General features: G+C 40.1%; 2 protein-coding genes across 3 annotated transcripts; both read right to left on the reverse strand.

Moving 5' to 3' along the window:
* Window positions 1–1,897: 1,897 nt before the first annotated feature.
* Window positions 1,898–14,595, reverse strand: cdc14ab (cell division cycle 14Ab). Its single transcript, XM_032571109.1, has 7 exons — window positions 14,158–14,595; window positions 11,814–11,904; window positions 10,565–10,640; window positions 9,419–9,511; window positions 7,787–7,866; window positions 5,222–5,288; window positions 1,898–2,014 (listed from the first exon to the last, which is right to left on the reverse strand). Exons 1-7 carry the CDS (start codon window positions 14,201–14,203, stop codon window positions 1,913–1,915), a joined length of 555 nt encoding a protein of 184 aa, XP_032427000.1. The 5' UTR covers window positions 14,204–14,595; the 3' UTR covers window positions 1,898–1,912.
* A 1,852-nt stretch (window positions 14,596–16,447) lies between these two features.
* rtca (RNA 3'-terminal phosphate cyclase) lies at window positions 16,448–22,734 on the reverse strand. 2 transcript variants are annotated; one of them, XM_032571023.1, is made up of 12 exons: window positions 22,573–22,734; window positions 22,314–22,414; window positions 20,047–20,190; window positions 19,842–19,965; window positions 18,877–18,935; window positions 18,653–18,794; window positions 18,447–18,568; window positions 18,323–18,381; window positions 17,666–17,760; window positions 17,490–17,594; window positions 16,609–16,721; window positions 16,448–16,578 (listed from the first exon to the last, which is right to left on the reverse strand). In XM_032571023.1, exons 1-11 carry the CDS (start codon window positions 22,621–22,623, stop codon window positions 16,623–16,625), a joined length of 1,101 nt encoding a protein of 366 aa, XP_032426914.1. In that variant the 5' UTR covers window positions 22,624–22,734; the 3' UTR covers window positions 16,448–16,578; window positions 16,609–16,622. The 2 variants fall into 2 exon arrangements, with proteins under 2 accessions (XP_032426914.1, XP_032426913.1); XM_032571022.1 differs by having other exon boundaries at window positions 16,448–16,721.
* Between the last annotated feature and the right edge of the window lie 1,237 nt (window positions 22,735–23,971).

Raw genomic sequence — 23,971 nt, forward strand, 5'->3', positions numbered from 1 at the left:
ATGTGATCAGAATCAACTCAAAGTTCAGAGGTGGAAAGAGTTTAAAAATTAAACTGAACAAGTAATCACTGTAAAATCTTACTGTAGTAAATTTTACTTTAAAAGTTACTTTGAGCAGAAGATGACAATGTAAGAACGACTGTTTAATTAAAGCAAACACTTTACAAATAAAAATCCAAAATAAATGAAATATATTTTTTTATTTAGATTTTAAAAAATTATTTTCATTATTTATATTTTTAGTCGTTACCAAATATGACTTCAAAAGTGACTAAAATGCTTCACTCAGAACAAGATCAAGTAAAACTAAAAATTCAGCTTTTGCAAACAAATTAAAAAACAAACTACTGAGTTTTTGTACTTAATTACAGTAACTAGAGTAAATGTAACTAGAGTAAATGTAACTAGAGTAAATGTAACTAGAGTAAATGTAACTAGTTTCTTTCCACTGAGGTTTTATTCTTTTCCTGCACAAACTCCATTTCCCAGAATCCTCAGTTCATTTCTCATCAGATTTATAGAAAAACGATGAATTTCCGACCAGAGCAAAACGATGTAAATTCACACCAACCAGACTCCAAACTGGAGAAACTCAAATAAACTGATAAATAATTATTCTACTTCCTGTTTTAATTTGTAAAAAAACAGTTTGACTCAAACATGAATATAATTATTCTATTTTCCGTTCTTATTCTTATAGAAGCTTCGACTCAAATAAAGAGAAAAATAATGATTGTTTCCTGTTTTTATTCGTGTAGAAACTCTTCGTTCAGTTGAGAGAAAACATTATTTTCTGACTTCCTTTAAAGTCTCAGTGACATAAATACAGATGAAAAACATTCATGGTTAAAACAGCAGCCACACAACTTCCTGTTGGGGACCGCCACAATAAAAGTCTCTTCTTCATGATAACGTGTTGAAGGCACTCAGGGCCCGTTTGAAACTGCGGCTCCGGTCCGAACTCTCCCAGCTGGAGGTGCGATGCGGGTCGGAACCGAGCCTTTGGACCTGATTATTGGAAGGATCCAGAACTTCTTCAGCCGAGGGAAAAAACGGACGGACTCGGACGTTTCCGGCTTACAAAAAAACACATTTAACATTTTTTAAGACGAGTCGATTAGTAAACATTAAAATAAAACAGTGATGTGATCCGCTGAGCGCCCCTACAGGCAGCTGCTGGTTTATGCTGGTAAAACTGTTCAGTCCGACCGTAAAAACGACACTCGAACTACACTTCTGCTCACGTCTCCATGGCAACTAAATCTACATTTAGCCTAGTTAAAGTTTTGCTGCTCATTTCATTATTTTCCAGGCATGATGGAGGCGTCAACATGAAAACAGATAAAACTTTCTTTCTTTTTTTATGCTGGTGTAAATCTGAACCTGAGAAACAAAACCGTTTTATTTTCAGTCCGTTAACGATAAAAGTTCCTGTTTTTCTGTTTCTTTCGATATAAAAACTTCAGAAACTTTAATAAAAACTTAAATAAAAACTGTTTCTGGTGAAGTTTTGGTTAAAACACGTTTGATTTTCATTCAGTGGGTAGAAAATCCAGAAGTTTTACTCAAGTAAAAGTAAAAAGTACAGCGTAAAAATACTCCTAAAAGTAATTTTTTTCAAAAATGTTACTCTAGTAAATGTAACTAGTTACTACCCAACTCTGGTAACACTATTTATTTAACGACTGACATAACACGAAGGGGTCTTTACATTTATGACTGATATGAAGTGTTTTTCCGTAAATAATGAAACTTTTAATGCAACTTTGAATTAAGAGGTTCATTATTTACCAAATGAAACTTTATGAAACAGTTGTATACATTCACGGAGACTCCTTCTTGTTTATGGTGGAGTTATGTCAGTCTTATGCACCTTCAAATTAAATGTTCCCAGAGCTGCGTTAACCTGTTTTCAAACCATTAAAGCAGTGACTGGTCTTACTGGTTTTACCTCGTAATGTTCGTATTCGTCCACATCAAACGTCTCAAAGTCAAAGAAGCCGTGCTGCAAAGCCTGGAAGACGATGAAAACAGTTTGTTTTTGTTAACTACATGATAAATTCAGATTCATTTCCTACGCTAAAGGTTACAGACGGGTCATTTCCTCACTGCGGCGTTTGATCCTGATGATTAAAACCGTTAAACAAGGACTTACTTCATCAATATGCAGACATACGGCAGCAGCAGTAAGAGCTGATTTATTCTCCAGAATGTGAAAAGGCAGCAGACAGAAATGTGACGCAGACCGACCTGCAGCAGGTCAAGGTGAGTCAACACCTGATCCACAGATGGACCAATTAATCCGACCAAACGCAGAAAAATGAAACCCGTCATGCAGATCCATGTCATCTCCCACTGGACTGTTTGGACTGCAGTTGGGCTTTACAGGCAGCGATGCTAACATGCTAAAGGTCAGAGGTTATAGAAAGCGCCGATGGGAAAGAAAATGAACTTTGCTTCTTTCTGTTCTGTCAGAACGAACGGTGCCAGCTGTTTGCTGGTTCAACCTCTGGTCACGGCGTTTGGGTCTGGCAGGCAGAATTAATGAGTCCAGTTTTCAACCGTTTGCAGAATCATCGTTGTTCTTTCCTCCTTTTTTTGGAGGTCAGATTAATGAAACCAGTGGTTTCCAAAGTCAGGATTCAAAGGCCGGTATCCTGCAGCCGTTCACGCCAGCTCTGTTTAATCTGATTTAATCCGACTCCAGTCCGTTTGGTTAGAAAGTCCGGTTTGTTTGGGGAGGATCTCTACGGTGGCCGACAGGTGCAAATGCGCAGCAAAAGAGAAACATGCAAACAAAAAAAAAAACACGCGCACAAATTAAATGCGGCAAGCAAAAAGCGAATAAAATGCAGCAAACAAAAAGAGAGACGCAAACAAAAAAGAAGACACCCCCGAATGAAATGCAGCAAACAAAAAGAGAGACGCAAACAAAAAAGAAGACACCCCCGAATGAAATGCAGCAAACAAAAAGAGAGACGCAAACACCCCCGAATGAAATGCAGCAAACAAAAAGAGCGACGCAAACACCCCCGAATGAAATGCAGCAAACAAAAAGTGTTGAAAACGGAAGTGCTCCAGACCACTAGGGGGAGTCAAAGAAAATAGTATTCATTTCTATGGGACCAGATGCAAGATTCTTCTTCTTCTTCTTCTTGGTATTTATTGGCGGTTGGCAACAAACTTAGTAGCATTACCGCCACTTACCAGTATGGAGTGTGGTTCGAGATGGTCTATAAACTTTCACTTCTACCTTTTCCCTCCATTAACTCCTGATTAAACATACCCCCACACATACACACTGCTTATATTATCCAACTTGCTTATAGCTTTATATACCCCTCTTTGATATTCTTTACACACTCACACCCAACTTGCTCTACTCATATCCTATGAAATAGCTTTGTTTTTGTAAGATACCGAATAATTATTTGAATATGTCTACTCCCGAAATCTCTCCTCAAAAATTCTATTAAATTAAACACCTTTAATACCTACACATCTCTCAGCATGCATCTTCTCTCTTCTTCATACTTACAACACTCTAAAATAACATGCTCTATTGTTTCAGACTTCTCACAATAATCACACTTTCCAGATGCAAGATTCAGAGAGATACCTTTACTTTCTTTCAAATTTCTTTCTCTGAATCTTGCATCTGGTCCCATAGAAATGAATACTATTTTCTTTGACTCCCCCTAGTGGTCTGGAGCACTTCCGTTTTCAACACTTTTTGTTTGCTGCATTTCATTCGGGGGTGTTTGCGTCTCTCTTTTTGTTTGCTGCATTTCATTCGGGGGTGTTTGCGTCTCTCTTTTTGTTTGCTGCATTTCATTCACTTTTTGCTTGCCGCATTTAATTTGTGCGCGTGTTTTTTTTTTTTTGTTTGCATGTTTTCTCTTTTGCTGCGCATTTGCACCTGTCGGCCACCGTAGATCTCTGGTCCTCCAAACCTCGGTCCGGGTTCAGTTGAAGTGAACTCTGGTTCTGGGCATTCTGGGTAAATACAACCAAAGCTAACATGTTAGCCTAGCGTTAGCAGGAGAAATGGCTCATGGTTTTTAGTCAAAGACTAAAGAGAAATCCTCCAACCGCTAAAATCTGTCGCCTCCATTTTAGTTTCCATTTTGTAAAGCAGGAAGTTGTGAGAAATCGAAAACAAAAACTGCTCCTTCACCCGGTTCAGTGATAAAATATCTTCTGATGCTTTTAGATTGTTTGCAAGCAGATAATGAAGAATCACATTTAAAAACAATATTTCAATAAACGTGTAAAACATATGAGAGTTAAGTACTGATATATAATCAGTGGGAAACAGGTGAAAGTAAAGATCTTGGGTCGATGCCTTTGACCAGCATGACTGGTGATCGATATCCCACATGGTGAAGTCAAGATTGAAGAAAAACAAAAACAGGTGAAGTTCTTCAGAAATCCTGAATTATTGATCAACCAGAACGATTTGAAGGTGGCAGAAGTGATAAAGAAGAGCAGCAGCCAGATTTAAAGTCTTTTCTCTGCAGTGGTTATCTGCCACGTCTGCAGCCCCAGATCCCAGTATGTAATCACGCTCCACAACGGATTATTCACACTTCTGACCGATTAGCATGCCGGCATCTCTGATTTGCTGCCGTTCAGCGGCTCTTCGACACGCCGAGTCGTTATGCAACAATACTGTGTAGCTGAGAGTTTCCCAGAATGCCTCCTGTTTCCAACTGCTTCCGTTTCCTCTGGAGTCAAACGCTCAGACTGCTTCCCGTTCTGACCGCTTTCCTGTTCCTGACTGCTTCCGTTTTCCTCTGGAGTCCATCACTCACACTGCTTCCTGTTTCCTCTGGAGTCAAACGCTCAGACTACTTCCTGTTGCTTCTGGAGTCAAACGCTCAACGCTTCCTGTTTCCTCTGGAGTCAAACGCTCAGACTGCTTCCTGTTTCCTCTGGAGTCAAACGCTCAGACTGCTTCCTGTTTCCTCTGGAGTCAAACGCTCAGACTGCTTCCTGTTTCCTCTGGAGTCAAATGCTCAGACTGCTTCCTGTTTCCTCTGGAGTCAAATGCTCAGACTGCTGCCTGTTGCCTCTGGAGTCAAACGCTAAGACTGCTTCCCGTTTCTGACAGCTTCCTGTTTCCGATCGCTTCCTGTTTCCTCTGGAGTCATTTGTTGGATCTCTGCTCAACAATGTCTGATCTCACAGTATAAACGTTTCTGGCGGCCTCTGATCTCACCTTCCTGATTCCCTGCAGACAGTCCAGCACTGTGAGGTTGTAGGTGCAATTTCCAAAAGAGGCGTCCCTGCAGAGACACAAAACGCCAGTAAAGATACAGACGAGTTGATTTTAGCAAAATAAAAACATGTCAGCGGTTGCTAACGGCGACGACTCAATCAGTCTGTTGGATCCTCACTTCCTGTCAAACCTCATGTTGACTTTACAACCTTAGACTGAGACTTCCTGCGGAGCTGAGGGAACGACCTGAATCAGGAAGCTTCATGCTAAATGAAAGAAATCAAACCAAATTAATCCAGTTTATCGGAGAGATGAAGGAAAACTGATCACATCTGTTTCTGCAGATCATTATGTGGCTTTGCATCAGGAAAAATCCCAAAAGGCTAGTTAGCATGGGTACATTAGCAGCTAGTTAGCATTAGCCTAAACCACTTCAAGCCAGAGACTGTAATGAAGATGTCTGCATGCGACCCAAATGTTTGCCTGACAGAAAATCCTGTGAGTAATAAAAACTCAACATGAAATTAAAAAGTCCTGCTATGACACAATGTAAGACCTGGGATTAACGTGCTTAAGGCCAACTTACATTTTTAAGTGAATTTAAGACATTTTAATGCCTTAACTTTAGATCCATTTATTTCTGGACTCCCTGTTAAAGAAGAGCTGATTGGACGGGTTTTAAAGTCCAGAACCTGCTGCCAGTTTTAGAGAAACTTTCTTTAAGCAGTGGAACCAGAAGAAGTCTCAATCTGTCAACAAGACGAGGATTTTTATCCATCACATGCATCCAATTCTTAAATTTTATGTCAGAAATGTTTACTGTAATAAAGCTTTCAATTGTTTGTAAACAACTTGGGAAAACAGATATTCTCCTAAGGAAGGAGAAACAGAACTTTCTCACTCAGAAAACTCCAGATTTGGTTGTTTTTTGGGTTCCTATTTGAGGAAAAACTTCCTTAAAACTAATTTTACGTCACTAATAGGATCTGGGGGTTCAGGAAGCCTGACGGTCATTTTCTGTGCGGTCAGTGAAGGCCTCGCTCGGTGGGCGTGGCCTGTCTGCATCATGTTTAATCCATCAGAGCTCCTCTTGAGGCCGACAGAACAACAAAGTCTTCCTCCTTTCAGCGGCTCCGCTATTATGTAACCGCGCAGTGTGTTGATGGCAACAAAAAGCCCTTTATCTCTCACACACACACACACACACACACACACACACAGGCTGTGCTCCTCTGTTTGGGTCAGCAGTGGCAGAAGCTTGAACTCCAGTTCTTCCAGTCAGAACCGTTTACTGGTGGAACTGGACTGAGTTTCCTCCTCCAGCTTTTATCAGAAGATCCTTCCAGGACAGGAAGTCTGATGATGTCATCGGCTTGAAAAGTGAATCTGAGGGTAAATATTTCCTCTGCTGTTGCCAGCTGAGCGTCGGCCATCAGAGCTCACATGTTTAGGCTGGACTCTGGTTCTGGTTCTGGTTCTGGGCAGCATGAAGACATTCCTGACTGTTTTGTTTCTGTTTTTAGATTAAATAATTGTTTTAAACTTTTGGGTTTTTACTGTCAGACGCTGCAGAAACAAGCAGCCAGAAGGAAACTGGAGCTGGAACATTTCCGCTCTTTAAGGGAGATCGGACCCGATAAACTCACCAAAAAGCTTTAAGAAAACCTTTAAATCCTCACGACACGCAGCAGGAATCACTTCCTCCCTCTCAAGTTCCCTCGTTTGGTCAACTTTTAAAGTTCAGTTCAGGTTCTATATAATCAGCTGAACCAGAACAACTAAACAATCTCCTCTGAATCCTGCAAACATCCTGCGACCATCAACTCCTCCTGTTAATAAACGCCAGCAGATTAACCATAAATCTCTCTAGAACAACAGAAGGTGCTTAAAACCGAATTTTAGTGCAACTGGGGGAGGAAAAGTTAACAATGTTTCACCACGTTATTTAAATGTTTTACAGACAAACATCCAGAACCTGCAGAGATTCTGATGGACCTAAAGGTTTGTCAGGACATCATTTGGTTTTATTGGGATAAAAATAAATGTTTCCACTAAAAATCTATTGCAGTGGTATTTATTTTGTGGCAACTTGCTGTAAGGCTGCGACAACAAGCTCATAAAAAACTATCAAAGAAAAACAAACTAAGAACAAGTTACAGACGATTAAATATGCAAATTAACAGAAAACAATAAATGAATTTAGTTAGATTTTCTAAAAGACATCCATATTCATCAAAAATCTAATTATTATGATAACAACAGTAAAACTATAAAACTGACACACATTATACCTGAAATATAATCCTGAGTAAGGCTGCAACTAACAACTATTTTATTAATCGATTATTCTGACGATTAATCGGATAAAACAATCAGAACATTTTATAGATTTTTAATTTAACCTCAAACTTTTTAAAACATTATTAGAAATACATTAAACAAATAATTAAATCCCTTTTTTAAATAAGAAAATAAACATTTTATTGCCTAAAATGTAAAACCGTAGCGTTTCCTTTAGTGAATATAACAGGTAAGTGTGTGTGTGTGTGTGTGACGGTGACTCACCTGAAGGGCAGGTAGGCGGCGTTGGAGCCGGAGATCAGCGCTCTGAAGGCTTCCTCTGGAGTCTTCTTCAGGTAAATCACCTGCAGGAAGGAAAACATGGTGACACAAACCCAGAAAAGGAAATAAAGCGGCTCTGCTGCGTTTCCATGCAACTGTCTAATGTCATATTTAGGAAACAGATTTGCTCATGGAAACACAACAAGTTGGAAAAGTTTACATTTTGTGATAAAAGTTTTGGAGCTAGGATGAGGTGGAATTTTTTTTATTTCATAAAACTGCAATAAAAACCATTTTTTAGCATCATAAGAGTCACATGATCAACAACCAGATGTTACTACTGGAGGAAACGACAAAGAAGAAGAAGATGATGGAGCAGATTGTTTAGTAATGACTTATTGTGTAAACAATCTTATTCCCATTATGTTTCTTATTTAAAGGAAATAGTTGTTTTTGTTTTCACCTTAGCGTTCGCCGGTCATGACAGCAAAACTTTGCTGGACGATAAATTGTCCCAGAAGTTATTGCGATAAAATGATAATATTGTTGTTTTGAGACGCTAATAATGAAGAACAAACACATTCTCAAACTTTAAATTCTAATGAACATTTAACTCTGGCACTATGAGACAATTTAAATATCCAAAATAAACAAAACGACAAAAACAACAAATAAAACCAATTATGGAAACAAAACTGTCCTTCAAAATAAGAGCCAGTTGAGACCAAAACACCAGAGTGAAAACTTTTATCATCCAGTTTTTGGGAGAACAAGAGAAAAGAGGAAAACATGCGATTACTTGATTTATTGCTGATTGACAAAGTTTTGCACATTTTAATGGGAACATTTCTGATTATCTGAACTTCGACGTCGTCTTAGAGAAAAGCAGGAGGAACGCTGGAAACTGTTCTGCATCAGAAAATATGAAAAACTCTTATTGTTGCGGTTCTGGCTGGGTCCGACCCGGTCTGATTGTGTCGGAGCCAGAAGCCGCTCCGTGAACACAATCACCTTTTGTTTCAGCGCCATCAAATATTCAACGTGCGAAACGCAGCAGGAGAGAGTGTGTGCTTCTACCGTCCCACCTGCAGAGTTCTGGACCAGAACCAGCTGGGTTTCTGGTTCTGGACTGGGACTACAGAACTAGAAGATCCTGAACAACGAAGATCCAACAAAACCAGAACTAAATGGAAATCAGAACGGCTCATTTAAAGTAGAAATGTTGGGTTGAACGTTGAATAAAGATCAGCCTCAATCCTGTCCCAATAAATCAATAAATTAATTAATCACATGATCAATTAAAAGAAGCTCAGTCGTTCAATTTATGGTTTTTAAATCTTTTTACCAAAAACTGGATGTTTAAATCTTCAGTCTGGTGTTTTGGTCTCAACCAGCTTCTTTTTTTTTGAAGGATAATTTTTGACTTCATGATTCATTTGATTTGTTGTTTCTGTTGTTTTTATTTATTTTGGATATTTTAAATGTCTTCTCATTAAATGTTCATCAGAATTTAAAATTTATTGATGTTTGAGAATGTGTTCTTGCATTTTTATCATTATATTACTTGAAACCCTCAAAGTGTTTTTTTCTCCTGTTTTTAAAGTGACGGTGGGAAGTGCTGAGAGTCGGACTCACGGCGTAGCCGCCGATCAGCACGGCGGCGTTGGCGCGCTTCCTCTGGTCGAAGCTGGTGTAGTGAACGATTCGCTTCCTGGTCAGCGTGAACGACTGCACAGAAACACAAACACAGTTACTCATCGTTTCCCTTCATTCAAACAGAAGCCGAGCGTTTTCTGTGCGTTATGAACGTGTGAACTGATGACTGAATTAAAGCCGGTCGGGTCAAACTGCAGCGGCTGAATCAGAGGAAACGGCGAGCTGCAGATTCTCTCAGCCGACTGTTAAACCGTCAGCTGCCTCCGTTTTCTCATTAGAGGCTCCGTGATGAACCGGCTGGACCCGGATCCGCCCAGCAGCACCAGCAGGAGAGCTCATTAGATCCCAAATGACAATTTAACACTATGAACTGTAGAGCAGCAGTAATGCTGGTTCCAGGATTCTTCTTGGTAATAAAATTCTGAAAAGTGTGGCAAGCATTTGTATTCAGCCACCAAAGAGTGAACACTTTAAGGTTTTATTGTTTTTTTACTTTTTATTTTTGTGTTTTTATGATGTAAAGCACTCTGACCTGCCTTGTTGCTGAAATAAACAAAGAAATTTGATTTATTTATTATATTTTATTACATTGGAAAATAAGTGCTTTCTTTCATTTAAATTATTTTCTACAAACTTCCTGTGGAAAAAAATGTATCCTGATTTTGTAAATATTTTTCTTTGTTTTTAAACCCAAAAACAGAAACAAAACGGTACTTTTTATGAAATGACCACGAATCAGATTATTAAAAATGTCAAAGTTGTGTTTTTACTAAACGTTATGCAACATTTGTGGCTCTAAATTAGTTTTTATTTTCAGCTCTTTAAAAGTTCAGAGCAGTGAGTGACATCAGCACCCAGTGAATCTGACTGGTTTAAATGGGAACCAGCTGCAGGTGAACCCAGATCCTCCGTCAGCTTGTGATGAAACATGATCCGACTCGGAGAAAGTCATGCCGATCCGGACCGTCCGGTCGCCTGAGGAATCCGGGCGCCATGGCAACCAACACAAACACAGAGGAAGCGCGTTTAACGGTGTCTCAGCGGGAGGTTGTGTCACGCTCGGATCGCTCCCCGCCGCATTCAGGACATTCCTGCAGAGGGAGGATCAGCGGCAGAGAAACTCACCTTCAGCTTCTTGTTGAGCTTGCAGCAGTATCGGTACAGCATGGCCAGGTTCAGCGGCCCGAAGTCTGTGTAGAAACTGGGCAGAAACATGAGAGAAACAGCATGAAGCAACGCCGAGGGCCGCAGACAGGAAACAGGAAGTAACGCTGAGAATCCCCACCGCAGGTCCAGAAATACTTCCTGCGTGTGGGAAAGTTTCAGAGCGATCTAAATATCCAGCAGGTCGCTCCAAACTGACCTGGAACGTCTGGCGGAAAAATGCTTTTTACTGAAAAAAGCTGAAAAATATTAAAATATTCTTTTTGTTTACATTTATTCTCACACAGCATGGAAGCTGCATGATGTTATAATAACTCAGTTAATCACATGATAAAGAAAGGCAGTTTTGTTTCCAAATCCATTTTATTTAAAGTTCCAGTTTTGCTTTTTTTTCATCTTGTTTTATCGTTTTTGTTCTGGATGTTTCAAATATATTGTTTTCTTTACAACATTAAGGTTTAGTGGCATTAGGGAGGTTAAACCTGCATCAATACTGTCGTTTAACACAGAGGTGTCCAACGTGCGGCCTGGGGCCATTTGCGGCCCACGGAATGATTTTGGGCGGCCCTTGATCACAGTTCAGGAACAACCTAAATTAAAAATTAAAAAAATAAACAATTAAAAAGAAAAAATACTAAACATTTTGTGGCTGCCAGACTTCTTCCAACTTGACATTTTTGTCCAAAAGGTTTAGACGCCACTGGTTTAACACAAAGTTTGTTATCATGACTTTTCTAGCTGCAAGGAATCTGAAACCCATTTTCTCAGGATCAAACTAATTAATTTTCAATGTTTTTATTTGATTAAAAGACCCGAAGCAGCAAGAACAGATAAACAGAGACTGAATCACCAGATATTAAACAAAACCCCAACAGAGAAATAAATCTGGACGTGAAATCACTTAACCTCAAACTTTAGGCTTCTGATAAACAAAGAAATCAAACGGATTCATTCAGTCATAACTCAGGAATAACGAGTCAGAAGCTCAACATTTCATCACTTTCACTTGTTAAACATGAGCAGCGAGACAGAAGAAGAAAGTTGGTTCATGTAAAAGAAAACTGTCTTTTTTAACCTTTAAAGTGTCTCAAATATCACAAATAAAACACATATTTAAGTTTTTGGGTCAAAACTTCCATCTTTTCTCTGGTCACCCAATGATCTGTAGCCATGGTATAAATGAGTGAAAGCAGTTTGAAGTCAAACTTACTTCTCGTAGACAAACTCGTCGTCGGTGCAGAAGTAGTGGGTGTTGACGGTGCTTTTGGGTTTGCTGCGTAACGTGGCGAAGTACAGACGGTCTGCAGGGAAACATTAATAATAAATATTACAGTTAAACCAGATGATACAGGTTATGATTCCAGTACTCAGATGAGATTCAGAGGAATAAACGTCGGATCAGTGGGAGATTCTTGATCATTTCATTATCACAGAAGCTCTTGATCTTCACATAAATTATATTTTTAAAACGTTTCAGACTCTATAAGCAGCAGAACGACCTTTTTCACACAACTTGTTTTCTTCCTGATGAGTCGACAGATTGGCAAAACAAAGCTGATCAGGAGAAACACGATAACAGCAGCAAGACTCCAAAGTTTTATTATTCAATACGTCCAGAAAACCAGACTGTCCTTTGGTCACATCTCAGCCACCAACCATAAAACATCCATTAAAGGCTTTCAGAGTTCAGCCAACAGGCCAAATAAGCACAAGTTGATTTTTCCTCGTTAATATTTGAAGTTAAATCAAACCTAACTTCAGTTTTATGTCAGTTAAAATTGCCAAAATTATTTCTATTTCCTAAACGTAAACGATTGACTTGTCAGACGTTACTTGTGGTGTCCCACAGGGATCAATGTTCAGTCCGTTATTTTGTTTAATTTAATATTTTTTCTGCATCGAATAAACAGCAACTCATGCAGAGCAGAAACAGAATAATTCAAATCTGAATCAAACCAAATTCATGATATTTAGAAATCTAAAACAACCAGTGGATAAAAAAATCCACCCAATGATTGAAAACAACAATATGAAGACACATTTCTGCAATTAACAAGACAAACTGCTGGAAAACTGAAATAAGACCAACATGTCAGATATTTGGGGGAGAAAATTGGTTGTAATTTGGTTTGAATCTTGCATTTTTCTGTGACATGAAATATTTGTTGCTATTACAAAATGTTGCAGTTTATTACTGAAATATTTGTGTTTAAGTTTCATCTGGGACTGAAATGATTTAGGAAAATTTAAAAAAAAGATTTAGAGGATTTTATTCTTACATTGTTGTTTTTTAAAACCTATGTTCAAAACAAAACAATTTACTAAACTTTAATTAAAATGCTATTTAATTTGAATGAATGAATTATTAAATCCTACATCTGTAGAAACAATACAAAGATAATTAAATCTGATAGTTACATTTTCAATTACTATTTTTCAACAAACTCCTTTACATTCCTCCACCAGCATTCTTGAGTCCCAGTAAACCACCTGGGTTGGATCAACTGGGATATTTGCTGTCCATTACATCAAACCAGTGACTTTGGTTCAGACCACATTTCCCACACGCCTCTAACTGGCTGTGAACACTTCCTGTAATCATCATGACTAAGCTGCAGCCTGAGAGACGGGAAAGATCAGCTCAAGTAAAAACAACTCACAGCTCCAAAATTAGACAAATTAAATGTCCACCAGAGGCTCCTCCCCCACTGAGGAGCTACAGCTAAAGAACTTCAAACATTTTGATTCAAAAATAGAAAAAAAGAATAGAAATAAATTCAGGTTTAATCATAAAAATATTGTTTTAAGAGACAATATTCAATCTTTGATGTTTTCCATAGCTACCAGTGTTGACACTTTATGGGGAAAAAATTAAATACTTTATACTTTTCTAACTGCTGAGCCTTTTGGAAATTAAAATAATACAGTAAATACAGTATATAGTCATTGGAAATACTCTACCCAGTTCTGACATCTATATTACCTGCTGTAGGATGTATGTCTAAATCAAAATTTTTGATTTGGAAAAAATTTTTCTGTCTGGACTTATTGTTTTTTAATCAGATTATTTATTAGAATTAAATATATATAAATATATCTTTGTCTTTAAAATATCAATATTGGGGCATAATTATATTTGTAAAGCTTAAATCAGATGTTCTGATAAGTTAGTCTTTTAACAAAATACTTAATTCTTCTGTCTTGAATAATTGCCTTGACATTAATCTTTTACTTATATATGTTAAAGTACTGCTTTAGTATTATCCTCACCTCTGGTAGATTCAATACAAAAATAACAATCTGTTTTGAAATTTAAAAATAATTGTAAATAAAGAATATAATTTGTGTAATGTAATGAAAGTTATAAAATAAATTTTACTTTAAAAGTTTGAGAGGAATAGTCCAAACTAATTAAATGTGAGCTTTAAAAGGTTGTAAAAAAAAAAAAAAAGGTTATAAAGTGAGTTTCTTAAATTCAAGTATTATATTTTAATGTTTATTGATGACCTAGTCTTGTGGCGTTTAGTTTTTAACGTCATATTTCTTAAAATTACCTTTGATCATCTCTGCCGCTCCCTGCGGCTCGCGTTCCTCAGCCATCCGGAACAGGGTAGACAGGACCGGGGAGCGATTCACACCTCCACGGTCATGAGTCAAGTCTAATTCCTGCACTCGTTCTGCTCCTGCCGAGAGCTCCAGAAAGGGTCCGTCTAACTCCTGGGCGGCTTCAGAAAGTTTTCAAACTGCTAGCAGCTCTAGCCGTTGAGGGGCTAGCAGCGAACCGCACACAGCGTGCTTAAAAAGTTTTAAAACTTCCTCCTCAGCTTCCCATCGGTCACTGTAGCTTCCTCTCGTTCACTGCGAACTTATTCCCATTGTTTCTCGTCTTTTGTTTCTCCCCCTTTACCCGATAATATGCCCGGATTAGCATATTAGCATGTTAAAGCTCCGCAAGCTTGGCGAGAGTCTGAAACTCTGATTGACCAAATCCCTCCTTAAGATACGTTGCCATAACAACGATAGCCGCGCTACGGGATACCGCAGCCAATCAGCGTACAGAACACTTTGTGCCGCGTTCATGGTCCACTGGGAAACACCCCAGGAAGAAAAACAGGAACCCCCGAAAGACCAGGGAATTTGACTCAAACAAGTCATTTTATTGTACAATGCTTGCTTTACAGTAAAAGTAAAATGTTTTTCGAGTTGAGTAATTCTGAACTGAATTTTTAACTTTGTGTGTGTATGACTACAGCGTATCCTTTGGTTCTACTCCTTCGGACTTCATCACAAAAAAGGGAATAAGTGAAGCTTTAGACTAAATTTACCATAAAATACTCATTAAAAACGCAAAGTGCTCCATAAAATAATTGACATATATTTTCAAATATTACTCTAATTGTTTTAAACTGGTACATCTAAATAAAATAGAATATCAACAAAGTAATTTTATTTCACAAATTTATAACAAATTGACCAGTTGTATTGAGCTGCTGCTAAAACAGAACTAAATTTAAAAAACAGCATAGCTGTTTAGCAATTATAGTGATTCCAAATCTTCTTTACAAGATGAAATAAATTAACCACACATTTCTGCATGTAAATTGTAATTCCTGCAAAAGGAGCCCTGACCAGGCACTGAGTTAACGTACTGTAGCAAACAGAGACTTCTCATTTTTGTCTTTTAAATACATATTTTACTGATCTGATGTAAGGTTATGAGAAAGTAGCTTAGCTGCAAGAACCAGTCATCAAAACAAATGTTTTCCCCTAATTTGATCTTTTTGAAGTGAATTATTGATAAATATTTTTAATATATTGAGAAATTAAATAAAATATTCTAATGAATCTGAAACTTGATGCATCGAAACAAAACAAATCATGTTGAGGTAAATGAGCTTCCTGCTCAAATTAAATACATAAAGTTACAAAAAACACTTTAAAAAAATATTCTTGCAGTTTTCAGACATTTAGTAAATAATTTTAGACATTATAACTGACCCAAAACTAGAATAAATTTGTCAACTTCAGCACGTGAGGAAAATGTATCTGTATCTTTTTATTAGGTTTTATTAAGTTCCCCAAATTTATGCTTTTAATCAAACATTTTGAATTTTATTACTACACTGTGAAGTATTAATTTCAAACACTTTCAAGGACATTATACACTCTACAAACTATAAAAACACAAAATTGAAATTCAAGGATTTTCAAGCACCTGTAAAACCTGCAGAGGAAAAACTGATGAAGAAGAATTTTGCTCTGATTTGAAGGTTTTAGGGTTTCAGAGTCCAGATGAGCAAAATCAGCTTCATGAAGCCAAACTGACCTGCAATGAGTGAGATCCAGACGCGATTCGGTGCTGGTCCGGGTCCAGGAGCGGGTCCAGGTCCGGGTGTGGGCTGGGGGGCCCGGGGTTGGTCCTGGTGCCTCCTCCAGGGCCCCGTCTCCGTCATGCTGCAGGACGGCCGGCGGACTGCGAGGACACTGAGCCGGGACGCTGCAGCGGTACCAGAGGCGACCCGGGTCGGGTTACGGCCGGTGGCGGAGGAGGACAGAGGTGTGAGCTTACAGCAGCCTCGGGTTTCAACACATCGAGCGCCGAGCCGGACTCCAGCTCACCTGCAGCAGGTCAACACGACACCGCGCCGCTGACGCCACGGAAACGGGGCGGCACAGGAAGTTCTGGTTCTGATCCAGCAGCTGGAGTCTGGAAAAGGTTGCGCTGTTTTTGTTTCCCCATCCTCAGCTGGAGGAAACTACATTACCCAGAATTCAGCTGTGTTCATTCAGTTTCGTCCAACAACAACAAAATCTTTAAAATGAAACAAAAACCATAAAAAAATCTTGATTGCTTGGAAGATTTTTATTTAATTATTTCATCACATTATTAAGGAAACAAAAAAAACCCTGAGCGACAGAAACTAAGAGGGTCGGCCATGTCAGGAGCAGCTACGAGTCCAGCAGAGTGTGTGTGTGAGTGTGGGGGTGTGTGTGTGTGTGTGTGAGTGTGTGTGTGGGGCTACAGGTTGGGGTTAACCACTCCGGATCCTTGACACTCGATGATGTATGTGACGCCGCTGCTCAGCTCGTCTTCGCTCTTTGTTATCGTGAACTTCGCCTGCAGACACAACAGGAACAGGAAGAATTAGAGTTTCAAAATAAAAGCCTATTTGAGTTTATTTTTATTCTAATTATAAAGCAGCTCCAGGAGAAAGAATGATTTCTGGAGACTAAAGAGGAACATTTGGAGGAAATGTTTCTACAATCCTAATGGGGAAGCACGGTGGTGGCAGCATCATGTGGGGAGATTTAAACTCAAATCACAAATCATTATTCTTCTCCTGCAGCAGTCAGTTTTACAAGGCTCTAAAGAGGCCTCTGACTGAAGACTGCTGCTTTATGACAGTTTTATGACAGGCTAACAGCTCAATATTCCCCAGTAACACGTCCTGGATGAAATCATCACTGCTAATCCTCCTCCTTTGCTTTTGCCACTTGAATCTCTGATAGAAGAGACGGCTTGAACTTCCTCCTTTTCTCAACTCACAGTTCAGGAATTATTTCAGTTTTTGAGATGCTAAACAGCTGCTCCAGGTTATATAAAAACCATCCTTTGTTGCCATGGTTACATATCATAACTATCTGAAAGTAAAAGTGAGAGCAGAACTCCTTGGCATCGATAACCAGAGGAAATAACTGAAAACAGCAACTAGTTCACATGATTTACCAATTTCTTGACAAATTTCAGTGAGCAAATGATTATGAATCTGTGATTTATTACTTTTAGAAACTAAAATGACTAATTTCGCAGTTGGACTTTAATCATTTCTCACTGGAGCGTCTCCAGCTGTGATCTGATCTCAGGTTCAGCTTCTCGCTGTCTGACCTGAGTGAGCTGCTCTGCGATGTGGATGGCCGTCTGCGTGTGCAGTGTCATGGCGCCGGTCCGAATCCTAGATGTTCCCTTCGCCAGCGCCATGAAGATGATGAGCTGAGGAGGAGGAGGAAGGGTCAGTGACATCATCACGATCATCATCATCCTCACGGCTGCTGCAGTCTCACCTGGTCCTGCAGGAACTCGTCCACGCAGCCGTTGTGTCTGAGGTTTCTCAGCAGCATCTCTGCAGCTTCTATTCCCACTTTATCTGCATAAACACCTGAAACAACAGGTCAGAGGTCACAGGGGGCAGGGCTAGGAACCTGATTGGTTGATCTTGGTTGACTTTATTCTTGTAATAAGACTTATTTTCTTAGCATGGTCCTAAATACTCTGTCATTGTCACAAAACTTTATTCTCATGAATAATAAAAATAGTATCCCGGTTCTAATATTTCATTGTAGAATTGACCTGAATTCAAAGTCCAAATAAATAGAACCTGTAAACAAACTTCTGAAACAAGATGGCCGCCCTGGGAGTTCTGACATCACTCTGAACTCTGGAGGAGTACATTGGTGAAAAAAATAAAAATAAAAAAATAGAATCAGCCCTGGTATAAGTCAAGCTTTTCCTCCAGTAAAACCATCAAACTGCTCCTGATTCCTCTGCAGTGATGAAAACACTCTGATTGGTTTCCAGAGCGGTGCTGCCCCCTGCTGGTCATCAGTGACATAAACACTCTGATTGGTTTCCAAAGCGGTGCTGCCCCCTGCTGGTCATCAGTGACATAAACACTCTGATTGGTTTCCAAAGCGGTGCTGCCCCCTGCTGGTCATCCTCACCTTTCTTTCCCAGAGCCGATCCTGCGAACAGGCAGCCTGTGGATGATTCTGCAATGATTCTGAAACAGAGAGACCAATCAGAGAGCTGCTGGTGCTGTGACATCAGCTGGTGGGCGGGGCTTACATGATGCCGTTGCCGTTCCCGTAGGCCTTTTCCTTCTCCTGCACCGCCTGGATGTTGATGTAAAGTTCTTTGATTTCCTTCCTGATGGTCCGAACGGCGGCGGCTGACATGTCTTTAGCCAGCTGCAGACAGGAACAGGAAGTCAGCTCAGACAGACAAAACTAGAAAAAATAAAAGACTTTAAATCAGCTGAGAGGGCCTTTTACTTTGAAGGGCAGGACTCCGGCCACGAAGGCTCTGCCGTGGATCTTTGTGATGTTTCCTCTGTCCATCATGGAGACGGGCTGCAGCTCCTTGAGCGGCTGAGCCGTCACCACCACCTCCCCGCCGCCTTTAGGGTAGTAGCCCCTGCAGCACAAACAGACGCCATGACAACCAGGGTCTCTGACAGGAAACAGCAGCCGGACGGCGGCAGAGTCAGGAGACGGACCTCATCCTGATGTCGCAGTCAAAATGGACACCGAACTTCTCCACAACGGGCTTGAAGACCTGCAGGAGGAACCAGGAAGTTTATGGAGAATTTATGGTTCCAAACTTTAAATATCCACCTTAAAGGTGTAGTTTGTAAGTTTTGTAAAAAATAAAAAAACTTTTTACATATTTGTTGTAACTGTCACCATGTTGTTGCAGCATGATATGAAACAGACATTCTGTAGAAAAACTGAGCTCCTGCTCCTAATGCTAACAAGAAACAACCAGTCAGACCCAGGAGGCGGAGCTTACTGCTGTCAATCAATCCTGTTTAGCATGAAATATAAGACAACTTTTTGTGTCAATTGCACAGTCATTATGAGTAATAAATAACTAATACACTGAATCAGTGTACAAATTGTTTTAAAGTAAAAAACCTTTCTGCCTCAAATTAAACGCTGAAACACAATTTACAAAGAAAGTTACAAAATTCTGTAATTTGACAAATATAAATAATTTCTGTAATTCTAACTGACCTAAAACAAGAATAGTTTAGTCTGATTTGACTTCAGACACGAAGAAAAAAATGTGTCTGTCTTTTAATTAGATGTATGAAAATATCTGGTTTCAATTGTAAAAAACAATTTTTAACAAATTTAAGCTTTTAATCAATTGTTAGATTAAATAATGCACTTTATTAACAAACTGTGCAGTCTGAATATTCTGAATATCAAACACTATAAAGGACTTTATACACAAATCAAGAACTTTCCAAACCCTGAAAAACACCAAATCAAAATTCAATGATTTTCAAGGATTTCAAGCACCCATATGGACTAACAGAATGGATCCTGTGTTGAGTGTACTGATATAAACAGGCTCTAACTGGACCTACTGGTCAAAATTTAACAAACTGGTGAATCTTTTATTTTGGACGCTGCTGCAGTGACCCTGTGGCTCCAGCAGGGGGAGCACTCAGCTTACCTTCACAGTGTAGTCGATCTGCGGGGCCATTTCTGCGTTGGTTCCTCCTTTCAGAAGGAGCTGAGAGGCGGCGTCAGCGTACAGCGCGCAGGGCAGGGCCGCCTGCAGCAGCAAACACACACTCCTGACAGAAAACACACACATTACAGAAACCGTGGCCGAGACGCGTCGGGGGGCGGTGCAGCGGCCGCCGGCCGCTCCTCACCCTGCGGTCTGCGTGTCGGCCGTGTGGTTCCCCGACCGGACCTTCCCTGGAGTCAGGCTGATGTCGGTGGAGCCGATGCTGGCCCCCTGCAGGCTGCCGGAGCAGAGGTCCGAGAGGAGCTGGAGGCCCGTCAGATGCTGCGGCCTGAAACAAAAAAAACAATAAACACGCAGCGTAAAAAGGGTTTAAACTGGGAAGAAAAAACAAAAACACACGTAGGAAGAAAGATTTAAACTGAAAAAATACAAATAAATGATTTAAACTGCTGAAAATACAAGCAAGGGTTCAAACCGAGAAATAACACGCAAGAATGGGTTAAAGTGAAATAATAAAAGACGCAGGACTGGCTTAAAGTGATGAAAACATTCAGAAAGAAAATATTCAAACTGAAAATAAAACACGCAGAAAAAACGTTTTAAACTGAAAATACACACATAAATGGTTCAAACTGGGAAAAACACTCAGAAAGAGATAAAACTGACAAAAATAGGCATAAAGGAAGGGTTTACACTTCGCTCTGCACAGATTGCAGTTTTCTGGCCAATTACCAATTTTTAAGAAGCCTGACCTGCCGATTCCAATTTTGGCCAACACCATTTTTTTAATCTGAAATGTCACCAAACATAGCAAGAAAACTGAGTTGGTAGGAGTGGTGACTATAATTAAGTGAAGACGTGACGTGGTGGGCGGGGCTAACAGTCAAACCTCTAACGACAGAACAGAAGACGACAGTGGCTGATGTTTAGACCTTTGCTGAGGAAGATAAAATCCTCAGATCGGCTTCACGTGTAAATATCGGCCGATCTCCCAAAATAAAAGAAACCGGTGCTGATAAATTGGCTGGTTGACAAATCGGTGCACCACTAATTTTAACTGCTGAAAATACATAAAAAGGGTTGAAACTAAAGATGCACTGATTGGATATTGACCTCATATTGACATTGGTTCTGATATTGAAAAAATTCTAGATCGGATACTACGACAATGTTTCCGATCCCTAAGAGCACATCTACTCAGTCTAATTCTATGCTTTGTGCTGTGAGCGACATCATGCTTTATTCTTTATTTCACATTGTATTTAGAATGTCTAATTATATTTTCTGAACCATTTGAAAGAAGGTTTGTTGCAGCTTATTTTTACGTGTTTGAATAATCAGTCATCCTGTTTCTGTCACTTTGTTTCTGCATTATTTATTTTACTTTGGCTGTTCTACTCCTACCTGAACAAATTAAAATTGGTTTTCCATGTTTGACCAAGCTTGTCAAGCTGTTGGTGTGTTTAAGTGAGCTGCACTACTGCAGAGTTATCACATACATTTATGCCTTAGATTTTTTGTTTTGTTTGTTTTTTTAACATTTTAAGTCAATTCAGTTGTTTTTCTGTATCGACAGGCCGATAGCAGACCTCAGATATTGCAAGTGAAAAAAGTGGATCTGTGCATCTGTAGAGTTATTATGAAAGTGATAAAGATTTCAGGTTATAACCCAGATTAAATTTTAAATTATTTCTTAAAAATATCTTTTTTACTCTGGCAAATAAAACATATGAAAGTTGTTTCTTTAAAAAAAAAAAACTAATTGGAAAACATGTCAATGTTACACAACATGTGAATTTAGATAATAAAATACAGAACCAAAATAAAGGTTTGTGACCAAATAATCAAATCTATATCTGCGAACCAATCAGAACGGCTGAACATTACTAATTGTTTTTTGTAAAAATATTATCAAGGTCCAATGATCTCCAAATAGTTCACTACTGAAATTCAGATCATGTTATCTGAAAATGGCATTAAATTGGAACAATTTTTCCAGTTCTCATTGAAAGCAACATCAGGTCAGGTTGATCTAAAAGCTGAGAGTCTAGTTCTTATATCTCTGAGCTGAAACAGAGTTGATGGATGTTTAACGATGAACATATTGTTCTGGAAGAAAGGAAGCAGCAGAGAAAACTGGGAATAATGTGAAACAGAAAGACGCTCCTATTGGCTGATTCACTGACGCTTCAGATGCTCATTAATATTCTTATTTATGGAGATTTTTGAATGAAGACTGGTCTGTCAGATTTAATCCTGGAACATTAAATCTGTTAAAAGTTTAAAATCATCAGAATCCATACGAAAGTTACACATTTAACCTGAGCTGAGTCATAAATCTGACGCGAATAACCGAACATTAGAGTTGACTAAACGGGTTTTGTTCTTTTAAAACTGACTGAAGCAACTTTAATGAATAGGCTAACGTTAGCCTGTTAGCCGCTAACCCACCTGAGCCCCGGGGTGCTCCTGCCTGCCCGGATCTTGATGATCTTTATGGCGGAGCCGGTGATGCAGCTGAGCGCCGCCGAGACTCTCAGGATCTGTCCGCCCTAAGGAGAACCGACAGCGGGGTGAGACAGAAGCCAACCAGAGGCGCTGAGAGGCGGCTGCTAGCCGCTAGCTCCCCGTTAGCCTGTTATTCTCAGCGCGGAGGACGAACCTCTGCGGCTTTCCGGTTGTTTCTCTGCTAATTGAAGTGAATACTCACTCCCTCCATGACGCTGCCGTCTATCTCCACCGCCGCAGAGTCCATTTTCATTCACTAAACTCCGCTTCAACTTTCTCTCCCAGTTGTCCTGCTCAGCTGCTGACTGCGGTACTTTTCCAACTGTTCAGTCCGGCGGCATCAAGCTGGAAACGCCGAACTTATACTACTTCCGGTTACTGTTAAAATAAAATGCAGATAGCTCATACTACTTCCTCTGGCTATTAAAGTAAAACAAAGCTGTTAATGAAGATACATTTTCAACGATTTCATATGTTAACCTTTCCTGCTCAGTCTTCTGACCGTGGTCGGAGGACACAGGGGAGTTCGTCCTCCAGGGCGGTTAACTCCTTCATACGCCTTGAACATGAACCACACGATGGCACGAAGGTGGCTGCAAGTTTACTTTTTTAATAGCGCCAGCTTACAGTTGAAAGTTAACAGCCGGTAGCCGGTCGTCGGCTACGCTCACCCCTCTCACATACTGTCTCTTCTTCGCTCCCCCAGCCTCCCGGTTCCACTTGTTTACAGCACGCAGCGCCCCCCCTTCGGACAACTCGCTCAACACCACTTACTGAGCTATCATCTCATACAGTGGAGGCAATTTCCGCAACACATATATATATATTTTTCTTTCTCGTGTTCCCGTGTCTCTGGTACTGGTGTGTTTGCCCGTGATGCTGAGATATATTCAGCTTTCATGCGACACAGAAAGTTCCTACAAGCTGAATATTTGCAGTCGTTTCTCGGACCGTGTTCCCAGTCGCGGCCGTGTCTCTGTGTGTCTCTCGGACCGTGTTCCCAGCCGCGGCCGTGACTCTGTTTGTTTCTCAGCTCCCGTCTCTGGATCGAACCATGAACCTGTCGATCCAGGCGCGGATGCAGGAGCCTTTCTACTACGGCCGCGGTGACGTCACGGGGAGGAACTCTGTTCCTCTTATATGATAACGTGGAGCTGACAGGTGCCGCGCTCCTTGTTCGTGACATGCTGCCGACTTTTTCCTTCGTTTTCATCTCAGGGCGAGCAGCTCCGCTGTCTCCGCTCCCCGACGAACCACGGCGGGAAGGTTTTGCACAACTCCAAGCTCTGCTGCTCTCCTACACCTCTTAAGAGGGGGAAGAGAACGGAGGGGCGACACACCCAGCTCTAGAGAGACCGGCTACTGACGCGCGCGCTCTGAGGACTTGAACGCACTGCTCTAGGACGGAGACACGGTACATGCTAAGGGGGAGAAACAGCAAGAGTCGGAAAGCAAATAAACTGTGGAAATCAGAGAGATAGCGGGGAGTCTGAAAGTTTATGTTCTATTCAGTTTATTGATGTAGCGCCATTCACAATACATGTCACCTGGAGGAATTTTACAGCCTGCTCCACATGAACTCTGGCGGCGGATTTCAGACC

The sequence above is a fragment of the Xiphophorus hellerii genome, chromosome 9, assembly GCF_003331165.1.
Source record: "Xiphophorus hellerii strain 12219 chromosome 9, Xiphophorus_hellerii-4.1, whole genome shotgun sequence".
Taxonomy (NCBI): Eukaryota; Metazoa; Chordata; class Actinopteri; order Cyprinodontiformes; family Poeciliidae; genus Xiphophorus; species Xiphophorus hellerii.